This window comes from Aspergillus lucknowensis (assembly GCF_044049455.1).
Source record: "Aspergillus lucknowensis strain CBS 449.75 chromosome Unknown BJX67scaffold_1, whole genome shotgun sequence".
NCBI lineage: Eukaryota > Fungi > Ascomycota > Eurotiomycetes > Eurotiales > Aspergillaceae > Aspergillus > Aspergillus lucknowensis.
In genome coordinates, this window is record NW_027263545.1 from 871268 (window position 1) to 889161 (window position 17894).

Below are 17894 nucleotides of genomic sequence, written 5' to 3' on the forward strand. Positions count from 1 at the left end.
CTGGTCTGCTGACTTTGGCGCGTCTTGCATCATCCGCAAACAATCATCACCACATCAGCAACACTACCTCAAGCCTCCCTTTTGTCTTGTTGTCGTGATTTCTGGTCAGATTTTCTCAGCACCTCATTATTCAGAATTACGATCCTTTTCTCCCGTCACAGGGCTACGTCTTGCCCAAAGCTTGACCGCTTGGAGCCCTCTGCGCCCAGTCCTCTCCGACCGCCAGCTTATCGGCCTGCTGGGTGACAAGTGACTCGACGACTCGGCCTTGCATTTATCTCGCCTGAGGGAGACTCTGGCATCGCTAGTTTTGCTTTTTTTCTCGTTCATACCCGACAGCTGGCCCCCCCTTTTCTCTTCTTCTCAATCCATCCCACCTGTTCCATACCCTCGACAAGAGCGTTCATTCAACACCACGCGGGGATCCACCCCGATCGATCGATAACCCCCCATCTTATCTGCACTCACCAAACCACCCATGGCGTTTCGTCTACCACCACAAGTTCCTCGCCGTCGCCCCTCTTACTCCGCTCCTCAGCCTTCTGCCCTTGACATTCCTCAATCCCTTTCCGAACTCCGCGAGAACGAGCCTACAGAATGGGTTCTCTTCTCCCCATCGCAACCCTCCACCGCCCGCACTCACACGACCTCTACTGAGCGTACTCCACGCACTGCAGGAGCCTCGCGCCTCAGCGACTTCGGCTCCCTTGATACCAATACAAGATCTGGACAAGGGCAGGAGAGTGAAGCTGATGGCACACTCGATGACTCGTTAGACGAGGAAGGAACGGAACTAGACAGTCTCGATGATGGTCTTCACGCCTTCAGGGCACCGTCACCCGCCCCCGATCAAGGCCCTGTTGGTCAGCTCCCGGCGCATGACGGGTTAGGAAGCTTCCTTGCATCCAGTCAAACTGTACAGAACCAACTCTGGCAGCATGAACAATACAACCCCTATCGAAGACCGGAGATCGCGAATCGGCGACGCTCAAGCGTCCAACGCCATCTGGACGCGGTCACTGATGCGGAGCAAACCGACGCTGACCGGGAACGGTGGCAGCGTATCGAGCAGTGGAGGATGGATCAGAGCCGGGCTCTCCTACACGAGATTGAGAAAGCAACGAGTAGGCGTCGCAACAGTCGCTACAGTGGTTCCAGTGTCGGTATAATCCCCAAACCCGGTGCCATAGACAAACCACCCAACGTCCAGATTATGCCCCAAGAACAGCACTCATCACCTGCAGAGCCACCAGCGGATGAGGATGAATCATTGTGGCAACGCATCACGCGAAAGGTCATTCGTGACCTGATGGGTATCGACGACTCCTTGCTTTCCGTCTTGTTTGGCGAGTCTCTCCCTGAGTCTGACGAACAGGGAGTATCTGAGGAGACAGATAAGAAGCTGGAAATTGACGAGATTCTTAATCAGGAATTAGAATCAGTGACAGATGACCAGGATCGGTGGGAGTCACGTCTACTTCAACGTATTGCACGCGAGCTGGGGATTCTAGTCCATCAACTCTGTGAACACCCAGGGGCGTTTACAACGTACCTCAACATGGCCAACGATGTTTCCAACCAGTATGCGGGGATCCCTCTAAGCAGTTTGCCGGAAGAGAGAAATCATCCGTCTGGGTCGGCAAATTCCATAGCCATAGGTACGCCAAGCAACGGTGATTCAGTGTTGTCACCGCACTTTCTGCCCACCCTTCAGGACCCGAACCGGGAGCACGCCGCCCAGTGGGGCATTGAGGATGAGGTTTCACCAAACCGTACTTCAAGCGGCTCTACACAGCCATTATCTGAGTCCGCCCGCCTCCGACAAGAGAAGGAATATTGGGAACGTGAGCTCGATGTTATGATGGTCTTCCGTTATCTTCGAAACCGCTTTAGTCGCCGTCCAAGCAACCCAGACGCCCAGCACCACCACGCTCGCCGAGCTTCCCAAGACTCGTCCCGTCGCGCTGCGATCATCCGTCAGCACCATCCGCTTGTCGCGCGGGCACATTCCCGCTCACAGGCACAAATGCGCCGCCAGTCTCAGTATTCTGCCCCAACGGGCGTCTCATCACCCGTGTTGCGGCAACATCTCCGCCGTCCCAGTTCCAGCTGCGCGAGCCAGAGCGCGAAGATGTCGGCAATCTCTAGCCGCCGAACCCTTACTGGCTCGAGCCGTAACTATTGGGATATTGGGGGCAGTGTGGATAGCGGAAGTGCCATTGCTCCTGCTCCTCCCAGTGTTGGAGCTTGGGGCGATGTGTAGTGCCATAGACGCAGTCCTCCCATGGCGAAATTTCTTCCATTCAACTAATCGGATGCTGGCCATTAATATCATCTAACTACGCGCCTTGTTCGGGCGCGTCTCCTGCATTATTCCCCTCATCCTTGGACCTCATATTCAACTCCACCATTGGGGCTTTGGTTTCATCTCCATTTGTGAGCTTGATGTCTTCTGTTCTATATCAAACAAACCTCTTCATTTCGAAATCATGATGACATCCCTCATCTTATGCTCTGATCTACATTCTTGGAGATATAACGGAGGGCCACCTGGTGTCACGAACTATATACACACCGGATCATTACAACAGTGCATGAAGTCGGCGGAGTGCATGTAGAGACCTGGTTGGCTCATGGCACATGGCACATACTATATTGTGGGCGATGACTTCTGTATAACTATAAGGCATGGCAGGTACATAGTCTCTGATGCATATATCACGAACATGCATACTTGATTTTCTCGACGGATTAAAGGTTTTCTCTATCTGTCGTAGTGCTGACTGAGTATATCTGAGCAGGGTTCAACAGCGGGGCGAGAAGCCTGAGGAAGGTAGTGTTAATAAAATACACTATGCTAGAGCTCCGCTCTTCATCTCAGAACTCCCACCATTAATGCTTTACCCTCACAAGTAGGAGATGGCATTATCGATGTGACAGGGAATTGCGGGTCGTCTCTGTTCTGCCCCAACAGTGAAGGCATAATTTCAATATGAACAGCTCGACTTGCCTCTTATACAAGTGCATATTCACCATCACAGGGTAAGTTCATGACTACCCCGGCTCTGCTGGCAGACCATCTCAACTGCAATATTGAATATTCAATCTTGTTATTCATAACCCCCAGGACTAGGTGTTCACTACTTAAATCTGTATATTCACCCCTGAACCTCCTCAGCTATTGAAGAGCTTCCGGGTATCTCTTCACTCGTGGAAATCTATCTGAACTCAGACTAATAGCTATGTATAAATAGGAGTGTTTCCCCTGCCTTTCCTTCCCTTCCAAGCTTTCTTTCCCAACTGCACCACGCTGACTGCGCTTCAGCCACTCTGTGAGCTCCTCTCCCCAGGTCCCTCTTTCTGGTTTCTCATTGTATCCAATCCAGTGCATTTTGACCATTCTCTTCTTCCCGTCTCGCTGGTGCTTATCTATGAGCTTGCTCTAGTGATCGAGCAGATCCAGCAGGTTCTCGAGGACCCATTCCGCTACCTTGACATAGCAGCCAAGGAAGTCACAAGTGCTCTTGCTAACGCCAATATTCCGCATCCCTTTATTGGTGGGCATGCGATGTCGCTCGTTGGGGGAGTGAGGATGACGAGTGTACGCCTTCCTTATGTCGTTTTCAATCTTAAAAAGACCCGGCTGATGCCCGGAACCTGCTACTTCAGACTCATTCCGGATTCGGACTGTCCCAGACAGAGCAACAAACTTAACTTCATATAACTGAGATTGACGCCATCATGGTCGAGCTTCTTCGTGGCGGCAAGACTCAATCGTTAAATTTGCCCGACGCAAATGCAGTTCCCCTTCACTTCGTTACTGCAGGGGACCAACCAGGGCGTATCGAAAATACCCCAAGTGAGTGACTTTTCTTCTTCGTAGTCTCTGCTAGAAAGTAAGCTTTCCTAACCATCCGATTGCAGTTCCCATCGTTGCACCCTCCGCTCTCATCCTTACCACGGTCAACCAGAATATCCGCTAGAATGAGACCTTCATTAGAAGGGTTGACCTTTTCCTTGGAAGATCAAGAGATGGTCGATCTTTGCCGGTTCCACCCGCCCTCAGGGTCTCAGAAAAGCCGGAAGAGATGTTCAGGGCATGAACGTGTCCTTGAATTGGCTTTCTCGAAACAATCTTCTCATGGATATTGAGCTTTACCCGGAAAAACCAAAGCAGGCCACCCTGGTCCAGTAAGCACTGGAGAACCCTAGCTCTCTTAATTTGTACTAACCATCCCTTTCTAGCCTCGTGCAGCTTCTCATCATAGTTGATCAAGAATCTGGCCACATGTACGTTAGCGTCCGACTGACTGATCTCGTAAACCGCGCGCTGTACGAATATTGCCATACACCAGCGCAGCGTGAGGCATGGGATTTTCCCTGTTACCCGTTCTTCATCCGTGAGGGCAGTATCTCCGTTGACCCGATAACATTTAGGAAGCTTCGTACGGGGGGTTGGTCTTGGTCTTCATTCGTAGGGTTTGGTCAATGTCACGCAGGGATACGTCAAAGACCTGAGTTCCAATATCGTTCAACTCTTTTCTTCTCTTGCATGTCAGGGCGAAGGCAGCCGCTGATATCTGGGTAGTTCCTTGACATTTCCCTGTTCGTGCAGCCTTATTCTGGAGCCGTACGTGGCAGGCCTGCAGGAAAAAACACTTCCGTTTGGGTTCGAGTCGTCCGTCATGTCGTTCCAACAATGAATTGCCGAGGATAAGGGTCGTAGCCCAGATAATTCGAGATCACGCACAGATATGCTCCTTCATAGAACTCATCAATATCCAACCGTAAGCGGGCAATCTTGTTGCAAACTTCCTCTCGCCCAACTCCATCGACTTTCATTCTGGGTATCGTGGACGTCTTAGCCGGTGCTTTCTTGCAAATCGTTCACTAATCACCCCATAATTTCTAGCCTCGTGCAGCTTCCTATCCTAGTCGACGAGAGGGATAATGGTACCTATTATTGTCCTCCTTGTCGCTCTCCAGCCCGGTAGTCCATCCCAGAGATATCCCGAAACCTGCCTTGTCCACGTCACTGCTCAGCCTGACGTCTTGTCCAGTGCCAGCCTCAGCCTTGCATTTGTCCTAGTATAAATACCCAGCCATATTCCAAATCCTCCCTCAACTTCTAGTGTTCCACCCAAAAATCATCCTCCCAAGCACTGGCCTCGAATCCCTCCACACCCCATCCTTCAATCAAAAGAAATCCACACCTCAAGTTCCATCCAAACTCCCGAGAATAACACACTAATACGATAATATGGCGGTTGGTAACCCTCGACATGAACGCACCTACTTGCTTCCCAGTCCCGCCCCCCTCTCATCTCAACCCCCAGTTCAACACTACCCAAAGCTGTCATCACACTAACATATGACAGTTGGAGGCCGGTACGATAGTCCGCTATCAAGATGCGATCTACGTTGTCATCGGGGCTGCGGAGAGAGGCCGAGTCCTTATTCAGAATTACGATGACGCAGAGGATATCTTGAGGGTTGAGGAGGAGGATTTGGTTGTTGATTAACTCTTTGGGAGATATGGCTATGGCTTGGCGTTGTTTGATCGTTGAGTGGAGGTGGATGTTATGTTATGGGGAGAGTCGGATACGGGATGAGATGGACTACGTGACTTCGTCCGATGCCTGCTATTTCGTAAAGCTATAGCTAGACTACATCATGTTGAATCTACAACTGACTGTAATACATCCCGGGGGATTAACGCGGAAACGAATATTCATTCAGCAAGATTCCTTTCCTTTTCACTGTCCTAACGCTAACATGACAAACATCTAAGCCTCAGAGGTGTAGGCGTCGGGGAAACGGCGGATGTTATCCTCGACCAGGCCGTGGCCACGGAGGAACTGGACGTAGGCACCATCCTGCTTGAGCTTGCCCTCCTGGCGGAGCTGGACGTACTCCTCCCGACGAACCGGGGTGAAGCCCCAGTTCTTGGAGACGATGATCTTTTGGCGACCAGGGAACTTGTACATGGAGCGGCGGAGAGCCTCGATGGCGGTGGCACGGTGGATGTCACGGGTGCGGACAGACAGGATGATCTGGCCGATGTTGACACGGGCAACCTTACCCTGGGGCTTTCCGAAAGCACCACGCATACCGGTCTGGAGACGATCGGCACCGGCGCAAGACAACATCTTGTTGATACGGATGACGTGGAAAGGGTGGACGCGCACACGGAGGTGGAAACCTTCCTTACCCGTGATCTTCACCAGGTACCTATTTCCCTTGTTAGCGCGCGTTCGTTCATTTCGTTCCATTTTCCCGTTCTTTGTTCACGACTCGGGGGGTTCGATAGACATACTTGTTGGCACAGATACGGGCGGCTTCCAGAGCCTCGGAGGAAAGCTGCTCATATTCGTTGGAGACAAGGTGAACGCAGAGAGGGAAATCGTCGACGTTGGCCTTCTTACGTCCCAGATCGAAGATACGGATCTTGGGGTCGGGAACACCACGGTTGAACCGGGACTTGGGGTAAGGCTGCAGGCGGGAAGATCATCAGTATTCATCGTTTCCATCGCGCATTTTCCATTTTGCCAAGCGAAAAAACCACAGCGACGCAAATTTCGAGACCTCGCCTCTAGCTCTTCCTCTTCAGGTTCCCTCTCCCAACCGATCGCAGGCCAACAAGCGAGACCGCCCTCGAAATCCACACAAACAAGGTTCAAAACCAAGAAATTGCACGCACCTTGTTCTTGCAGTAGCGGTAGCAGCGGGCGGGACGACGAGCCATTTTGACTGCTTTTAAGTCGTACTTGGTGATGGGTTTGTCGAAGAGGTGGTGTCGAGGAGCAAAAGAGAAGGGGATTCTTTTGACTGGAGGCACTTTGGCTTGATTTCCAATCAACTTCCCGCTAACGAGTGGCAAAGCCCTAAGCCCTACTCTCTCCACCAATCACCGCCCAGACAGCAGATGACGCATTTGTCAGACTGAGGAGTTCCAAGACATTTCAAGAGAATGCTCAATTATGATGAACATCTGTCGAGCCGCTTGATGTAATATTACTCACGCTACGGGGAGTTTCTTGGCATAAGGCTTTTGGGTTTTCATATTGTCATTATCTAAAGCTTCATGATGTCCAGCTAATCCGCTGGCATTCACCGTTCAGACATAACCGATGCCGATGCCAACGCTCACACTTACTGGCTGCTGAGGATGTCAGAGTCACCAGCATCGAGAACAGTCATGGTGGAGCAGCGGTAGAGACGACCGCAGGCAGTTCCCAACTCGATCTAGTTGCATTATTAGCCACCCATATTTCACCCCTAGTTCAACCACGATGAGGTCACGCTTCGGACAAATCAAGACTCACGTTGTTGCCGGAGAAGTGGTGAACAGGTGTCTTCGCAAGCATGGCGTAGTACTCGAGTTCAGACTTGCGGAGAGGAGGAGTGTTGGCAGCAATGATGACCAGCTTGGCCTTGCCGGACTTTTTGGACAGTCAGTATCTTCGCTTCCTGCCTTCAATTCGTTTCTTCGTCGGTCCGCTCGCGAGTACTCACACGCAGGGTCTTGATGGTGGTCTTGTAGCCAAGGGTGACTATGAACACGAGGATCAATTAGAGGCCGAAAAAACAGCGCTGAAGCACCAAGGCGGACGAATGCACATACCCTTTCCACTCTTCATCACAAGCGCCAGGCGCGAGGCGATGGTGTCGCCAGCCTTCTTGCTCTTGGGGGCCATCGTTACGCTATTGAGGTGCTCTGGGATTGGATTGAAAAACGTGCGCTCCGGCCGTGTCTTCTGGTTGAGGATGAGGTGCAAAAAGACGCTTTGGTGATTTTTTGTGGGTTTGGCGAGTTTCGGAACGCCGTTCCCCCGTTCCGCAATGCTTAGTCAGTATTTCATTACGCTAGTCTATTTTTGGATAACATGCTTTTCCTCGCCGATGCACATTGAAGTGATGATGTTGGATGGCAGGAAACCATGCTGCATAAAGTGGCGCAGTTCTGAGGAGTTAACACTTGGGGCTGGATGGTGCGCTGTTGATGCTCCATCCAGATCCTTCTCGTTGTCCAGAAGACAGCGCAAGGGTGACGATGATGGAGGGTGCTCGCTTTGTCTCGTATCGTCTTTCCAACCAAGGGGCTGCTTGGGCAAGAAGGCCTCGTATCAACAGCCTGCGAAGAATTCTAATACGGGGTTGATGGGGAATCTGAGCAAAGCTGATGGAATCATCTTGCGTTTGGTTGCATCTGACACCCAGAATAAGATTATCATTCCTTGAGGTTGGCCAGAGATGTGGCGTCGGGGTTGGTTACGGGTAAGAGTATCATTGCCGCATACGGGGCCCAGGCAGATTGGCCCATCCCCCAGAATAATTGTTCCTCCGTTGCGCAGGCTGGTCCCATGAATCCCTCATATAAAAACATATTCTCCTCACCTTGGATGCTTTTTGATTCTCTTGACTTTGGTTTCGCTGTACTTCGTAACAATCTTCTCTCGAAAGTGGCGAGACTCTACCAGCCATCCTCCAAAAGCCTCCCCCCACCGCAGTTTGTGGTTGGAGTCCACTGCTGTGTTTTGACCGCTCCTGCTAACCTCGAGACGTCCTTCCTGAAATTTGCCAGTTAATTTCCTGCGTTTCATCGCCCTTTGATCTTCAGGGCGTTCTTGGTCTTCTTTTCACTCCCTTTCCCGAGTTGTTCTGCAGTTAGTCTTCTTTTCGATCATCAGCCAGCCTTTGGCCAGTATTCAGGGACTATGTCCGCGACGCCTCGCAAGCCCGGCTCACCAGCCGGTTCCCACAAAAGTTCCGCCACAGACACCCCTTCAGCAAACGGTACACCATCGCGAGGCCATACTAGGTCCCCTACGACGTCAACAAATGGCTTAACTCGTACTCCCTCCGTGCGTGGTTCAGCTCCGGTGTCTGCGCGTGCCGCAGCCAGAAAACCCGGTCGATCCAACCTCAGCATGTCGAGTGTTCCCAAAATCGCTGCCGACCCATCGGAAGAAGAAGCGCGGGCTCAAAATGCAGCACTCATTGAGGACTTGAAAGAGCAGTTGCAGAAAGCTGAGACAGCCTCCGAGCAGTATCAAAAGCAGCTTGGCGTTTTACAAATGCGGCTCGACGAGGCTATTAGCGAGCAAGCAAAACTGGAAGACCAAAGCCATGAAAGAGACACCAAAATCGAAACACTCAACGGCGAGATTCGTGAACATGTCCGGCAGATCCGCGACCTGGAGCAGGCTCATGAATTGGAGCGAAATGCGATGTTACAAGAAAAGGAGCAGCAGACCAGTCGGGAAGAAGAGATGCAGGCCACGATCCAGCGCCTTAAGGAAGCTGTGGCGCAAAAAGACATACGGATAAGTGCTGAAAACGATAAAAACGTGTCTCGCTCTTGTAAGGACTTTGAAATCGCCCGCTCATAAGATCCCAGAACTAACAACACTTGCAGCTAGCTTTCGCAATCGTGCCTCCCCGGATATTGATGGACAATTTGCGCCTTCGTCCCAAATCGAACGGAGCCCATCGCGAAACAACTCTAAGCTACTTTTACAAAAAGATAAACTTATTGAGTCGTTGCGGCTTGAGCTGGCCGAATCTCAGATCAAGCTGGTGGAGATGGAAAACAAGGGCGGCGGCCGACAGAGAGAGCTTGAAAAGGAGTTGTTAGAAGCTCGGATGGCGAATGCTCGCCTCATGGAAGATAATGAGAGCTATCAGTTGCTCCTGAGCGAAAGAACCCTGAACGGTGATTTCACAAAGGGTGATTTCATGCGAGAGGCCCATCCCGAAACTTCGGACCCGAAGCAGACTGGTGGTGGGCTTGGCTCTTTGGCCGATGAACTAGAGTCTGCAGACGCCCAGCCTGATTCAGACGATAGCCGCAGACTTGAAGCAGAGCTGAAGGCGCTGAAGGATCAGAACAAGGCCCTGACACTATACATCGAGCGCATTATCAGTCGTCTCTTGCAACATGAGGGATTCGAGCACATCCTGGACAAGAATGAGAACGAATCTCCTCTACCCAGCAAGCAAGTTGGTAATGACAAAGACCTTCCGCCAACTCCCCCAGAGAAGGATGATACGAACCAACAGACCTTCCTGCAAAGAGCCAAGTCAGTTGTCTCCGGCCAGAACAATAGACCCCAGCCACGGACCCGTCCCGTCAGCATGATGCCACCACCTCCCGCACCGAATGCACATGAAAACCCAGACACGGCGCCTAGAATTCCTATCAACCGTGCTCAGTCTGTGCGCTCTAGCCATCGTAGAGCGAGGTCAGAACACGCCGATTTGGCGGCGGCAGCTGTTGTTGGTCAAATGTACCGTGGTCGCAACTCTGGCGGACCGATAAGTCCCACCATGATGGGCCCCGGTGGGCGGAGCGCTTTCGCTGGAGCGAACTATATGCCCGGGGGTGTGTCTAATAGTAGTCGTGCCCCTTCGCTCTCTAGCCAGCCGGAGCGTGGCCATTTAAGCAGCTCGGGTAGTGTCTCAAGCGACCCCCTTGGTGACACAGCGTCTACTGGCGCGACATCAAACTCTCCACGTTCGAGTAATGGTATGACTAACTACACAGGAGCAGTAATGACCCAAAACAAATTACGACCGCTACGCCTAGTGAGTGAGACAAAGGCAGCTGAGGATGAGGAAGCTGCCCGGAAGAAAGCGAACAGAGGCAGTTGGATCTCATGGTTCAACCGCCCAGGCTCGAGCGAGGCCACCCACCCCGGGTCTGGCTGATTTCCTTGCATACACGTGACCTATATTGCCTCAATTTTTGACTTTTGTTTTTGTTTAATGACCCGTCTCCTATATTACTACCTCTGGTTTTGGTATATGGCTGGACTTTGATGAAACCTTGGATTTGTTGTGACTGAACTATCGAGATACCATCATGTATACCCATGTCCTGTTTATTTATGTAGATCATGACGACTGTTTTTCTCCAGTATTGTCCAGCCAGTGCTTCAGTGATGGTATTTACTTATTTATGCAGCTTTCTGTTCAATGAACATATAGATCGACAATGCTCCCGTGGTCGAGTGGTATTTGATAGAGATAAACACACTCCCTAGCCACACCACAACAGCTTCTGATGTTTCATGAACTCTGATTCAGTTGGCGGAGTATATGAAATTAGACACTCTAATAGACACACTCTTAAAGGGCATTGAATTTACCCAAAAGTCATGTTGAGTTTCACTGCAGCAAGTATTATGACCGGAATAACATTGGTGCGGCTTCCGGATTGCGGACAACTTGACAGTCAATACGGAGGTCAAAGAGTCGCTCACTCACCCCGCGTGCTCTTTCATCTCGCAGCAATTGTTCAATATGGGATCTCTCTCTCTTTTTTCGGTCAATGCCGTCCTTGTGATGTCGGCCGATGATGGCTCTCGCATCTTCGCAAAATACTATTCACCACCACATCCACCGACCGGCACTGCCCCGAATTCCACAGACTACCCCGGAGCGAACCCCTACCCCACGCTCAAAGAGCAGAAGGCCTTCGAGAAGGGACTTTTAGACAAGACCAACAAGCAGACCAGCGATGTCATTCTCTACGACAACCGGATTGTCGTCTTTAAGCTCGAGAGCGATGTGATGCTTTACGTGGTCGGCGGCGCTGAAGAGAACGAAGTGCTACTTTACAATGTTGTTCTTTCATTGAGAGATGCTCTGGGGATATTATTCAAGTACGTGCTTTGTGCCAATGGAGGGCGAGCATGGACGGATGTGCTAACACGACCTTTTACAGGGGCGCCACGGATAAACGCACAATAGTTGAGAACTATGATCTAGTTGCCTTGGCTATCGATGAGATTATTGACGACGGTATTATCCTCGAGACCGACCCCGTTCTGATTGCCTCTCGCGTCAGCCGTGCGCCTGCTCCTGATGCGCCGAATCTCAAGAGCATCGACCTTTCCGAACAAGGTCTGCTGAACGCCTGGGAGCTCGGAAAGCGGCGTCTGGCGGAGGGATTGCGACAAATGTAGGCGGCGAGAAAAAAATTAGATCTGTTACGAAGGCCTTATACCTGCATGAACACTGCATTTGGATGTTTTTCTTTACTCTACACGAGCTGGCTGGGTTCGGCGCGGTCATGTGCATGTTGCTCATTGATTCATGATTGATATACAAATACTCGATTAATCTTCTCGTTTTCCCCTTATGACCCTGTGAACTGTAAGATACAGTCGAGTATGTTCTTCTGTGTTGGTATGCGGCAAGGCCGGGCAATTGTAGAGGGTGATGCACAATCTGCATTGTGCGACCATACCAATAACAAAAACCCTTCTGAATAAAATTAGCCAGTGAAATAATTTTGTCTCGAAAAATCAAGACTCAGGACCGAGAATTGTCACTTTAAGCCCTTCGAACGTAGTGCTCCCTCATGATTCATAGTGAGTGGGAAACCGCCCCGCATACGTCACGCCCTAAGAATATCAGGCTCTGCACAAACTCTTTGTCCAGATCATCATCTTCAAGAAACAGGCTCTTCCAAGGGGACTAGGACAACCAAGTACAGTATGAAGCAGAGGTACTCTTCGCTGGATGTTCAGGTACGCCTCTCGCACAGATTGCCTCGACCACCACTCCCTGACAATTACAACTCCAGGTGATCTCTCAGGAACTGGCCTCCGAGCTCGTCGGCCTGCGTGTCTCAAACATCTACGACCTGTCAACGGTGTGTTGCGCAGTCCCCCTCCCCTCTGTTTCTGTGTCCATTCTCACTAAGAATCCAATGCTTTTCTAGAGAATCTTTCTTTTCAAAGTCGCAAAACCCGATCACCGCAAACAGCTCATTGTAGACTCTGGTTTCCGATGCCATGTGACTCAATACTCGCGAGCAACAGCCACATCCCCTTCCTCCTTCGTTGCCCGCCTCCGCAAATGCCTCAAATCTCGCCGTATCACGTCAATTACGCAGATCGGCACGGACCGCATCATCGACTTCAGTTTCAGCGATGGCATGTACCACATGCTCCTCGAATTCTTCGCAAGCGGGAACATCATCATCACCGACCGCAACTATACTATCATAGCGCTTCTCCGTCAGGTATCCGGTGGAGAGGGTTTGGAGGAAGCAAAGGTTGGGCTGAAATACACAGTGACGAATAAGCAGAACTACAACGGGGTACCAGATATTACGAGGGACCGTATCCGCCAAACACTAGAGAAGGCGAAAACAGTCTTTGCGCAGGAAGCGGGAGTGCCGAAGAAGTCGAAGAAGAAGAATACCGATGTTCTGCGCAAGGCACTCTCTCAGGGGTTTCCGGAGTATCCGCCACTTCTGCTAGATCATGCCTTTGCGACACGCGCTGCTGATCCTGCAACGCCGCTGGATCGCGTTCTTGGGGACGAGAGTCTCATGGATATGGTCCGGGGTGTCTTGGAGGAAGCGCGGAGTGTGACACAAGATCTATCTATGGATAAGAGTCATCCGGGGTTTATTGTTGCGAAGGAGGATACTCGTCCGACGGCGCCAGATCAAGATCCTCAGCAGGCCATGCCCGCGAAGCCCGGGTTGCTTTATGAGGACTTTCATCCTTTCAAGCCGCGACAGTTTGAAGGACGGGAGGGCTTCACCATTCTGGAGTTCCCCTCCATGAACGCGACAGTCGACGAATACTTTTCGTCTATTGAGTCCCAGAAATTGGAATCGCGGCTCACGGATCGCGAAGAGACAGCGAGGAAGAAGTTGGATGCACTGAGACAGGAACATGAGAAACGCATTGGGTTGCTTGAAGAGGCTCAGGAGCTGCATATCCGGAAGGCAAGCGCCATCCGGGATAACATATACCGGGTCCAGGAGGCCATGGACGCAGTTAACGGGTTGATTGCCCAAGGCATGGACTGGGTGGAGATTGCGCGCTTGATTGAGATGGAGCAGAGCAGGGGTAACCCTGTTGCAAGAACCATAAAGCTGCCATTGAAACTATACGAGAACACCATCACGCTATTACTTCGGGAAATCGGAGACGAAGGAGATGAGGTGGAGGAGTTGTTCTCGAGTGACGAGTCAACAGAGTCAGAGGACGACGAGGACGAAGAACCAACCGACGTTCAACGAAGCTCCGAGGCTCTGACGATAGATATCGATCTCGGTCTGTCTCCCTGGGCCAACGCGACTCAATACTATGACCAGAAGAGGGTGGCTGCCGAAAAGGCCGAGAGAACAACACAGTCGTCCTCAAAGGCACTCAAGAGCCATGAAAGGAAAGTAAAGGACGATCTGAAACGGAGCTTGAAGCAAGAGAAGCAGGTTCTACGACCATCCAGGAACCCGTTCTGGTTTGAGAAGTTCCTTTTCTTCATCTCCTCCGAAGGCTATCTGGTGCTAGGGCAAGTATATCCGCAACGTCTATGACGTTTATGCTAACTAGCGTAGTGGGCGTGATGCGATGCAAAGCGAGATCCTCTACCGCCGCTACTTAAGGAAAGGAGATGTTTTCGTCCACGCCGACCTCGAAGGTGCCACGCCAATGATCGTCAAGAACAAACCGGGGGCCGTTGGTTCCCCTATATCCCCAAGCACCTTGTCGCAAGCAGGTAATTTATGTGTTGCAACATCAAGTGCGTGGGATTCAAAAGCAATCATGTCCGCGTACTGGGTGGACGCAAGCCAAGTCTCGAAGACTGCTGAAGCTGGTGGTCTTCTGCCCGTCGGTGACTTTCTCATAAAAGGAGAGAAGAACTTTCTCGCACCTTCGCAACTTGTGCTTGGTTTTGCTGTCTTGTTCCAGGTCAGTAAAGAGAGCCTTCCGAATCACAAGATCTATGGACACGAGGAGCCTACTGCTGCGCAGCGGATTGGTGAAGCAGAGGAACCAGTGACGGAAGGCATCAAGGGCCCCGAACAGAGCGAAGCGACTCAATTTACTGAAGCTTCCGAGCATACTGAAGAACAAGAGAGAGAACAAGAACAAGGAGCAGCTTCGGAGTCTGACGATGAGCGGGATACGCATGACGCAAACTCTACAGGAAATCCATTGCAGCCGGAGCCGGTCAGTCCTCCGGGAGAAGAGACGAGTAAAACAGACAAAGGCGACATCGAAACTGTTGGGCACGAAGGAACTCAAGAAGCAGAAGCACGAAATGAGACTCGCAAGGAAGTAGACGCTCCTAGCGAGGAAGATGTTCCGGACGATGTGCGGTCTACATTGGATGACACAGAGAGTGTTACCTCTTCACAGGCTCAGGGAAAGCGACACCTCTCTGCGAGGGAAAGGCGCCTCCTCCGAAAAGGGAAGCCCCTTGATACACCTCCGACAAAGCCTGAAGAGGCGAGCGGGCGTTCAACACCAGCAACTAACGGTACACCCCCAATGTCGGTAGATTCCAAGTCGGCTCCTCCCCCTGCCCGTGGTCGCAAAGGGAAGACCAAGAAAGCAGCATTCAAGTACGCAGATCAAGACGAGGAGGAACGGGAGTTAGCCCTTCGTCTTTTGGGCGCGAACAGTGTCAAGGCGAAGAAAGCCGCCGCTGAAGCCGAAGCAAAAGCGAAGCGCGAAAAGGAAGCTGAGGAGCAGAAGAAGCGCCGCAAGGCCCAACACGAACGCGCTGCGCAGGCGGAGCGAAAACGGCAAGCTCTCTTTGAAGAAGGGGATGCGGATGATTACGACGAGGGAACTGCTGCTGCCGAGGTAGCGGACCTTGAATGGATACCTGCACTCGTAGGGACACCTCACCCAGACGATGAAATTCTGGCGGCTATTCCGGTGTGTGCGCCGTGGTCGTCTCTTGGTAGATACAAGTACCGCGTGAAACTACAGCCAGGCGCTGTTAAGAAAGGAAAGGCTGTCAAGGAGATCCTGGGCCGATGGGTGGCCGAGACAACGACGGGCAAGGTGAAGAAGGAACATGCTGAAGATGCAGGAATCAGCCGAAGTGCTGCAGAGCAACTCCGGGCTCGAGAAGGAGAGCTCATCAAGGGGTGGAAGGATACCGAGATCATCAACACGGTTCCTGTCGGTAAAGTACGGATCATGATCGGTGCAGGTGGAGGCGGAGGCGGCGACAAGGGTAAAGGGAAGGGTGGCAGCAGCAACAAAGGGGGTAAGGGTGGGAAGAAGAAATGACCTGTTTCGAGCCAAACATGTGTTGCTGATTGTATCCCACTGGATATTAGATTTCGCATAGAAATACCAACTGTACATACCAATCCTCGTGGCAGAGTAGATAGGGCTATGCAGCGCACTATGCAGCCGCTTATGTAGCCATTTGTGCTGAGAGCTGCCCGCTTAGTCATGAAACCGACGTCATCGCAAGATTTTCCAAATGATCACCAACAGCTTCACTTTTCTCCATCGACGCCGCAGTGTCTTGGCTTGGTAAGTTGTGACTTCGAGAAACAGTACACCCGCTGTCATTCTCCCAACTGAACCAATAGCACAGTTGTTTCGCCCATCGAGGCCCCCAGGCGATCCACCTGCAGCCTTGACTCATCAGGCACACGCACTCGTATAGTTCGCCCAATTTCCGTCCTCAATTGCGGGCAAACAGTCAATCTGCTTCCCTCCCTACGCCGCCTCGCTGCTCGCGGCTTACCGCGCAGCTTTACAAGGCCCCTTACTACCGCTCTACCACTCACGATGACGCCTAGAGAATCGACACGGATGCCCGAGGCGCGGATCGCCTCGGTCATCCGTCTAAACAAAGAAGGGCCTGGGAATAAGTCTCTCGCGGAGTGGTGGGCTAAGGAACAGAGTCAAAATACGCCAGAGGCGTCGGTCATTACAGAAGCTGCCCAACTCCTCCAGACGAGCGATATCCCCGTTGCCTTCCCCACAGAGACAGTCTACGGTCTGGGCGCCGATGCCACGCGGAGCGATGCAGTACAAGGGATATATAAGGCGAAGCAGCGGCCGTCGGATAACCCGCTTATCGTGCATATTGATTCTCTAGAGATGCTAGACCGACTACTCAACCCGGATATTACTTCTCCGCGTAGTACGAAGACTGCTCGACACTCTCTTCCGTCCATATATCAGCCGCTAATTGAGCGCTTCTGGCCGGGACCCCTAACTATTATTCTTCCGAATCCGTCAGGATCTTGTCTCGCGCCGGAGGTTACTTCGAATCTTACAACTTTCGGCGTCCGCATGCCCTCTTCGCCTTTGGCTCGCTTACTGATACATGTTGCGGATCGGCCGCTGGCGGCCCCTTCAGCGAATGCGTCTACGAAGCCCTCTCCAACAGCAGCGGAACATGTACATCATGATCTTCACGGCCGTATTGAGCTGATCCTTGACGGAGGGCCATGCGGTGTTGGTGTTGAGAGTACCGTCGTAGACGGGCTCTCCAACCCACCTAGCATCCTGAGACCCGGTGGAGTCTCGATCGAGGAATTGAAGTCTTGCCCCGGGTGGGAAAGTGTACAGCTCGGGTATTACGATGGAACATTCGATCAGACAGAGGCTCCTCGGGCGCCGGGCATGAAATACCGCCACTACTCGCCTCAAGCGCGGGTCGTTTTATTCGAAGTCGGCTCCGAGCCGCAAGCCGTCGCGAACCACATAAAGCACGATTTAGAGGACACAGCTGTCGGTGTACACTCCATTGGTATTGTGCGGACGCGGACCTGGAAGCGTGGTCTCCAGATCTCACCGGAAGACGAGCTCGAAGAGGAGTCTAATCCCGTCACGTCACTCGCAGAGAATCTAGTTGAGTTTTCCGTGCGCGTTGGGGGTAAGACTAAGAAGGTATTTGACTACAATTTGGGATCAGACATCAAAGACATTGCACGGCACCTATTCGCATCTCTGCGGGTGATGGATGAGAAGGAAGTGGATGTGATTTATGTCGAGGGAGTGACAGACCATGAACATCTTTCTGCGGCCATAATGAATCGACTTCGGAAGGCAGCAGGGTCAACCTTTAAGATTTAGATGAAAAAAAAAAAGCTTCTAACATAATAT

At 51.7% G+C, this 17894-nt stretch overlaps 7 protein-coding genes across 7 annotated transcripts; 5 read left to right on the top strand and 2 right to left on the bottom strand.

Moving 5' to 3' along the window:
• The first annotated feature begins 172 nt into the window (after positions 1-172).
• Positions 173-2982, top strand: BJX67DRAFT_12141 (uncharacterized protein). The gene has a single exon (XM_071024441.1). The coding sequence runs from the start codon at positions 479-481 to the stop codon at positions 2261-2263; it is 1785 nt and encodes a 594-aa protein (XP_070891524.1). The 5' UTR covers positions 173-478; the 3' UTR covers positions 2264-2982.
• A 769-nt stretch (positions 2983-3751) lies between these two features.
• BJX67DRAFT_12150 (uncharacterized protein) lies at positions 3752-4636 on the top strand. The gene is made up of 3 exons (XM_071024446.1): positions 3752-3859; positions 3925-4191; positions 4246-4636. The coding sequence occupies exons 2-3, from the start codon at positions 4100-4102 to the stop codon at positions 4586-4588; spliced, it is 435 nt and encodes a 144-aa protein (XP_070891525.1). The 5' UTR covers positions 3752-3859; positions 3925-4099; the 3' UTR covers positions 4589-4636.
• A 672-nt stretch (positions 4637-5308) lies between these two features.
• BJX67DRAFT_339788 (60S ribosomal protein uL16) lies at positions 5309-6848 on the bottom strand. The gene has a single exon (XM_071027703.1). It carries the CDS (start codon positions 6270-6272, stop codon positions 5787-5789), a length of 486 nt encoding a protein of 161 aa, XP_070891526.1. The 5' UTR covers positions 6273-6848; the 3' UTR covers positions 5309-5786.
• A 270-nt stretch (positions 6849-7118) lies between these two features.
• BJX67DRAFT_12178 (60S ribosomal protein eL30) lies at positions 7119-8263 on the bottom strand. The gene is made up of 4 exons (XM_071024450.1): positions 7625-8263; positions 7516-7553; positions 7326-7442; positions 7119-7245 (listed from the first exon to the last, which is right to left on the bottom strand). The coding sequence occupies exons 1-4, from the start codon at positions 7695-7697 to the stop codon at positions 7153-7155; spliced, it is 321 nt and encodes a 106-aa protein (XP_070891527.1). The 5' UTR covers positions 7698-8263; the 3' UTR covers positions 7119-7152.
• Positions 8264-8601: 338 nt separating this feature from the next.
• On the top strand, positions 8602-10842 carry BJX67DRAFT_12297 (uncharacterized protein). The gene is made up of 2 exons (XM_071024451.1): positions 8602-9363; positions 9419-10842. The coding sequence occupies exons 1-2, from the start codon at positions 8718-8720 to the stop codon at positions 10708-10710; spliced, it is 1938 nt and encodes a 645-aa protein (XP_070891528.1). The 5' UTR covers positions 8602-8717; the 3' UTR covers positions 10711-10842.
• A 427-nt stretch (positions 10843-11269) lies between these two features.
• Positions 11270-12323, top strand: BJX67DRAFT_12362 (coatomer subunit zeta). Its single transcript, XM_071024452.1, has 2 exons — positions 11270-11666; positions 11729-12323. The coding sequence occupies exons 1-2, from the start codon at positions 11305-11307 to the stop codon at positions 11967-11969; spliced, it is 603 nt and encodes a 200-aa protein (XP_070891529.1). The 5' UTR covers positions 11270-11304; the 3' UTR covers positions 11970-12323.
• Positions 12324-12503: 180 nt separating this feature from the next.
• On the top strand, positions 12504-17864 carry BJX67DRAFT_369184 (putative DUF814 domain protein; the record flags this gene model as incomplete). The annotated part of the gene is made up of 6 exons (XM_071030727.1): positions 12504-12536; positions 12593-12661; positions 12731-14319; positions 14366-15006; positions 15049-16032; positions 16582-17864. 6 exons carry the CDS (start codon positions 12504-12506, stop codon positions 17862-17864), a joined length of 4599 nt encoding a protein of 1532 aa, XP_070891530.1.
• Positions 17865-17894: the final 30 nt, after the last annotated feature.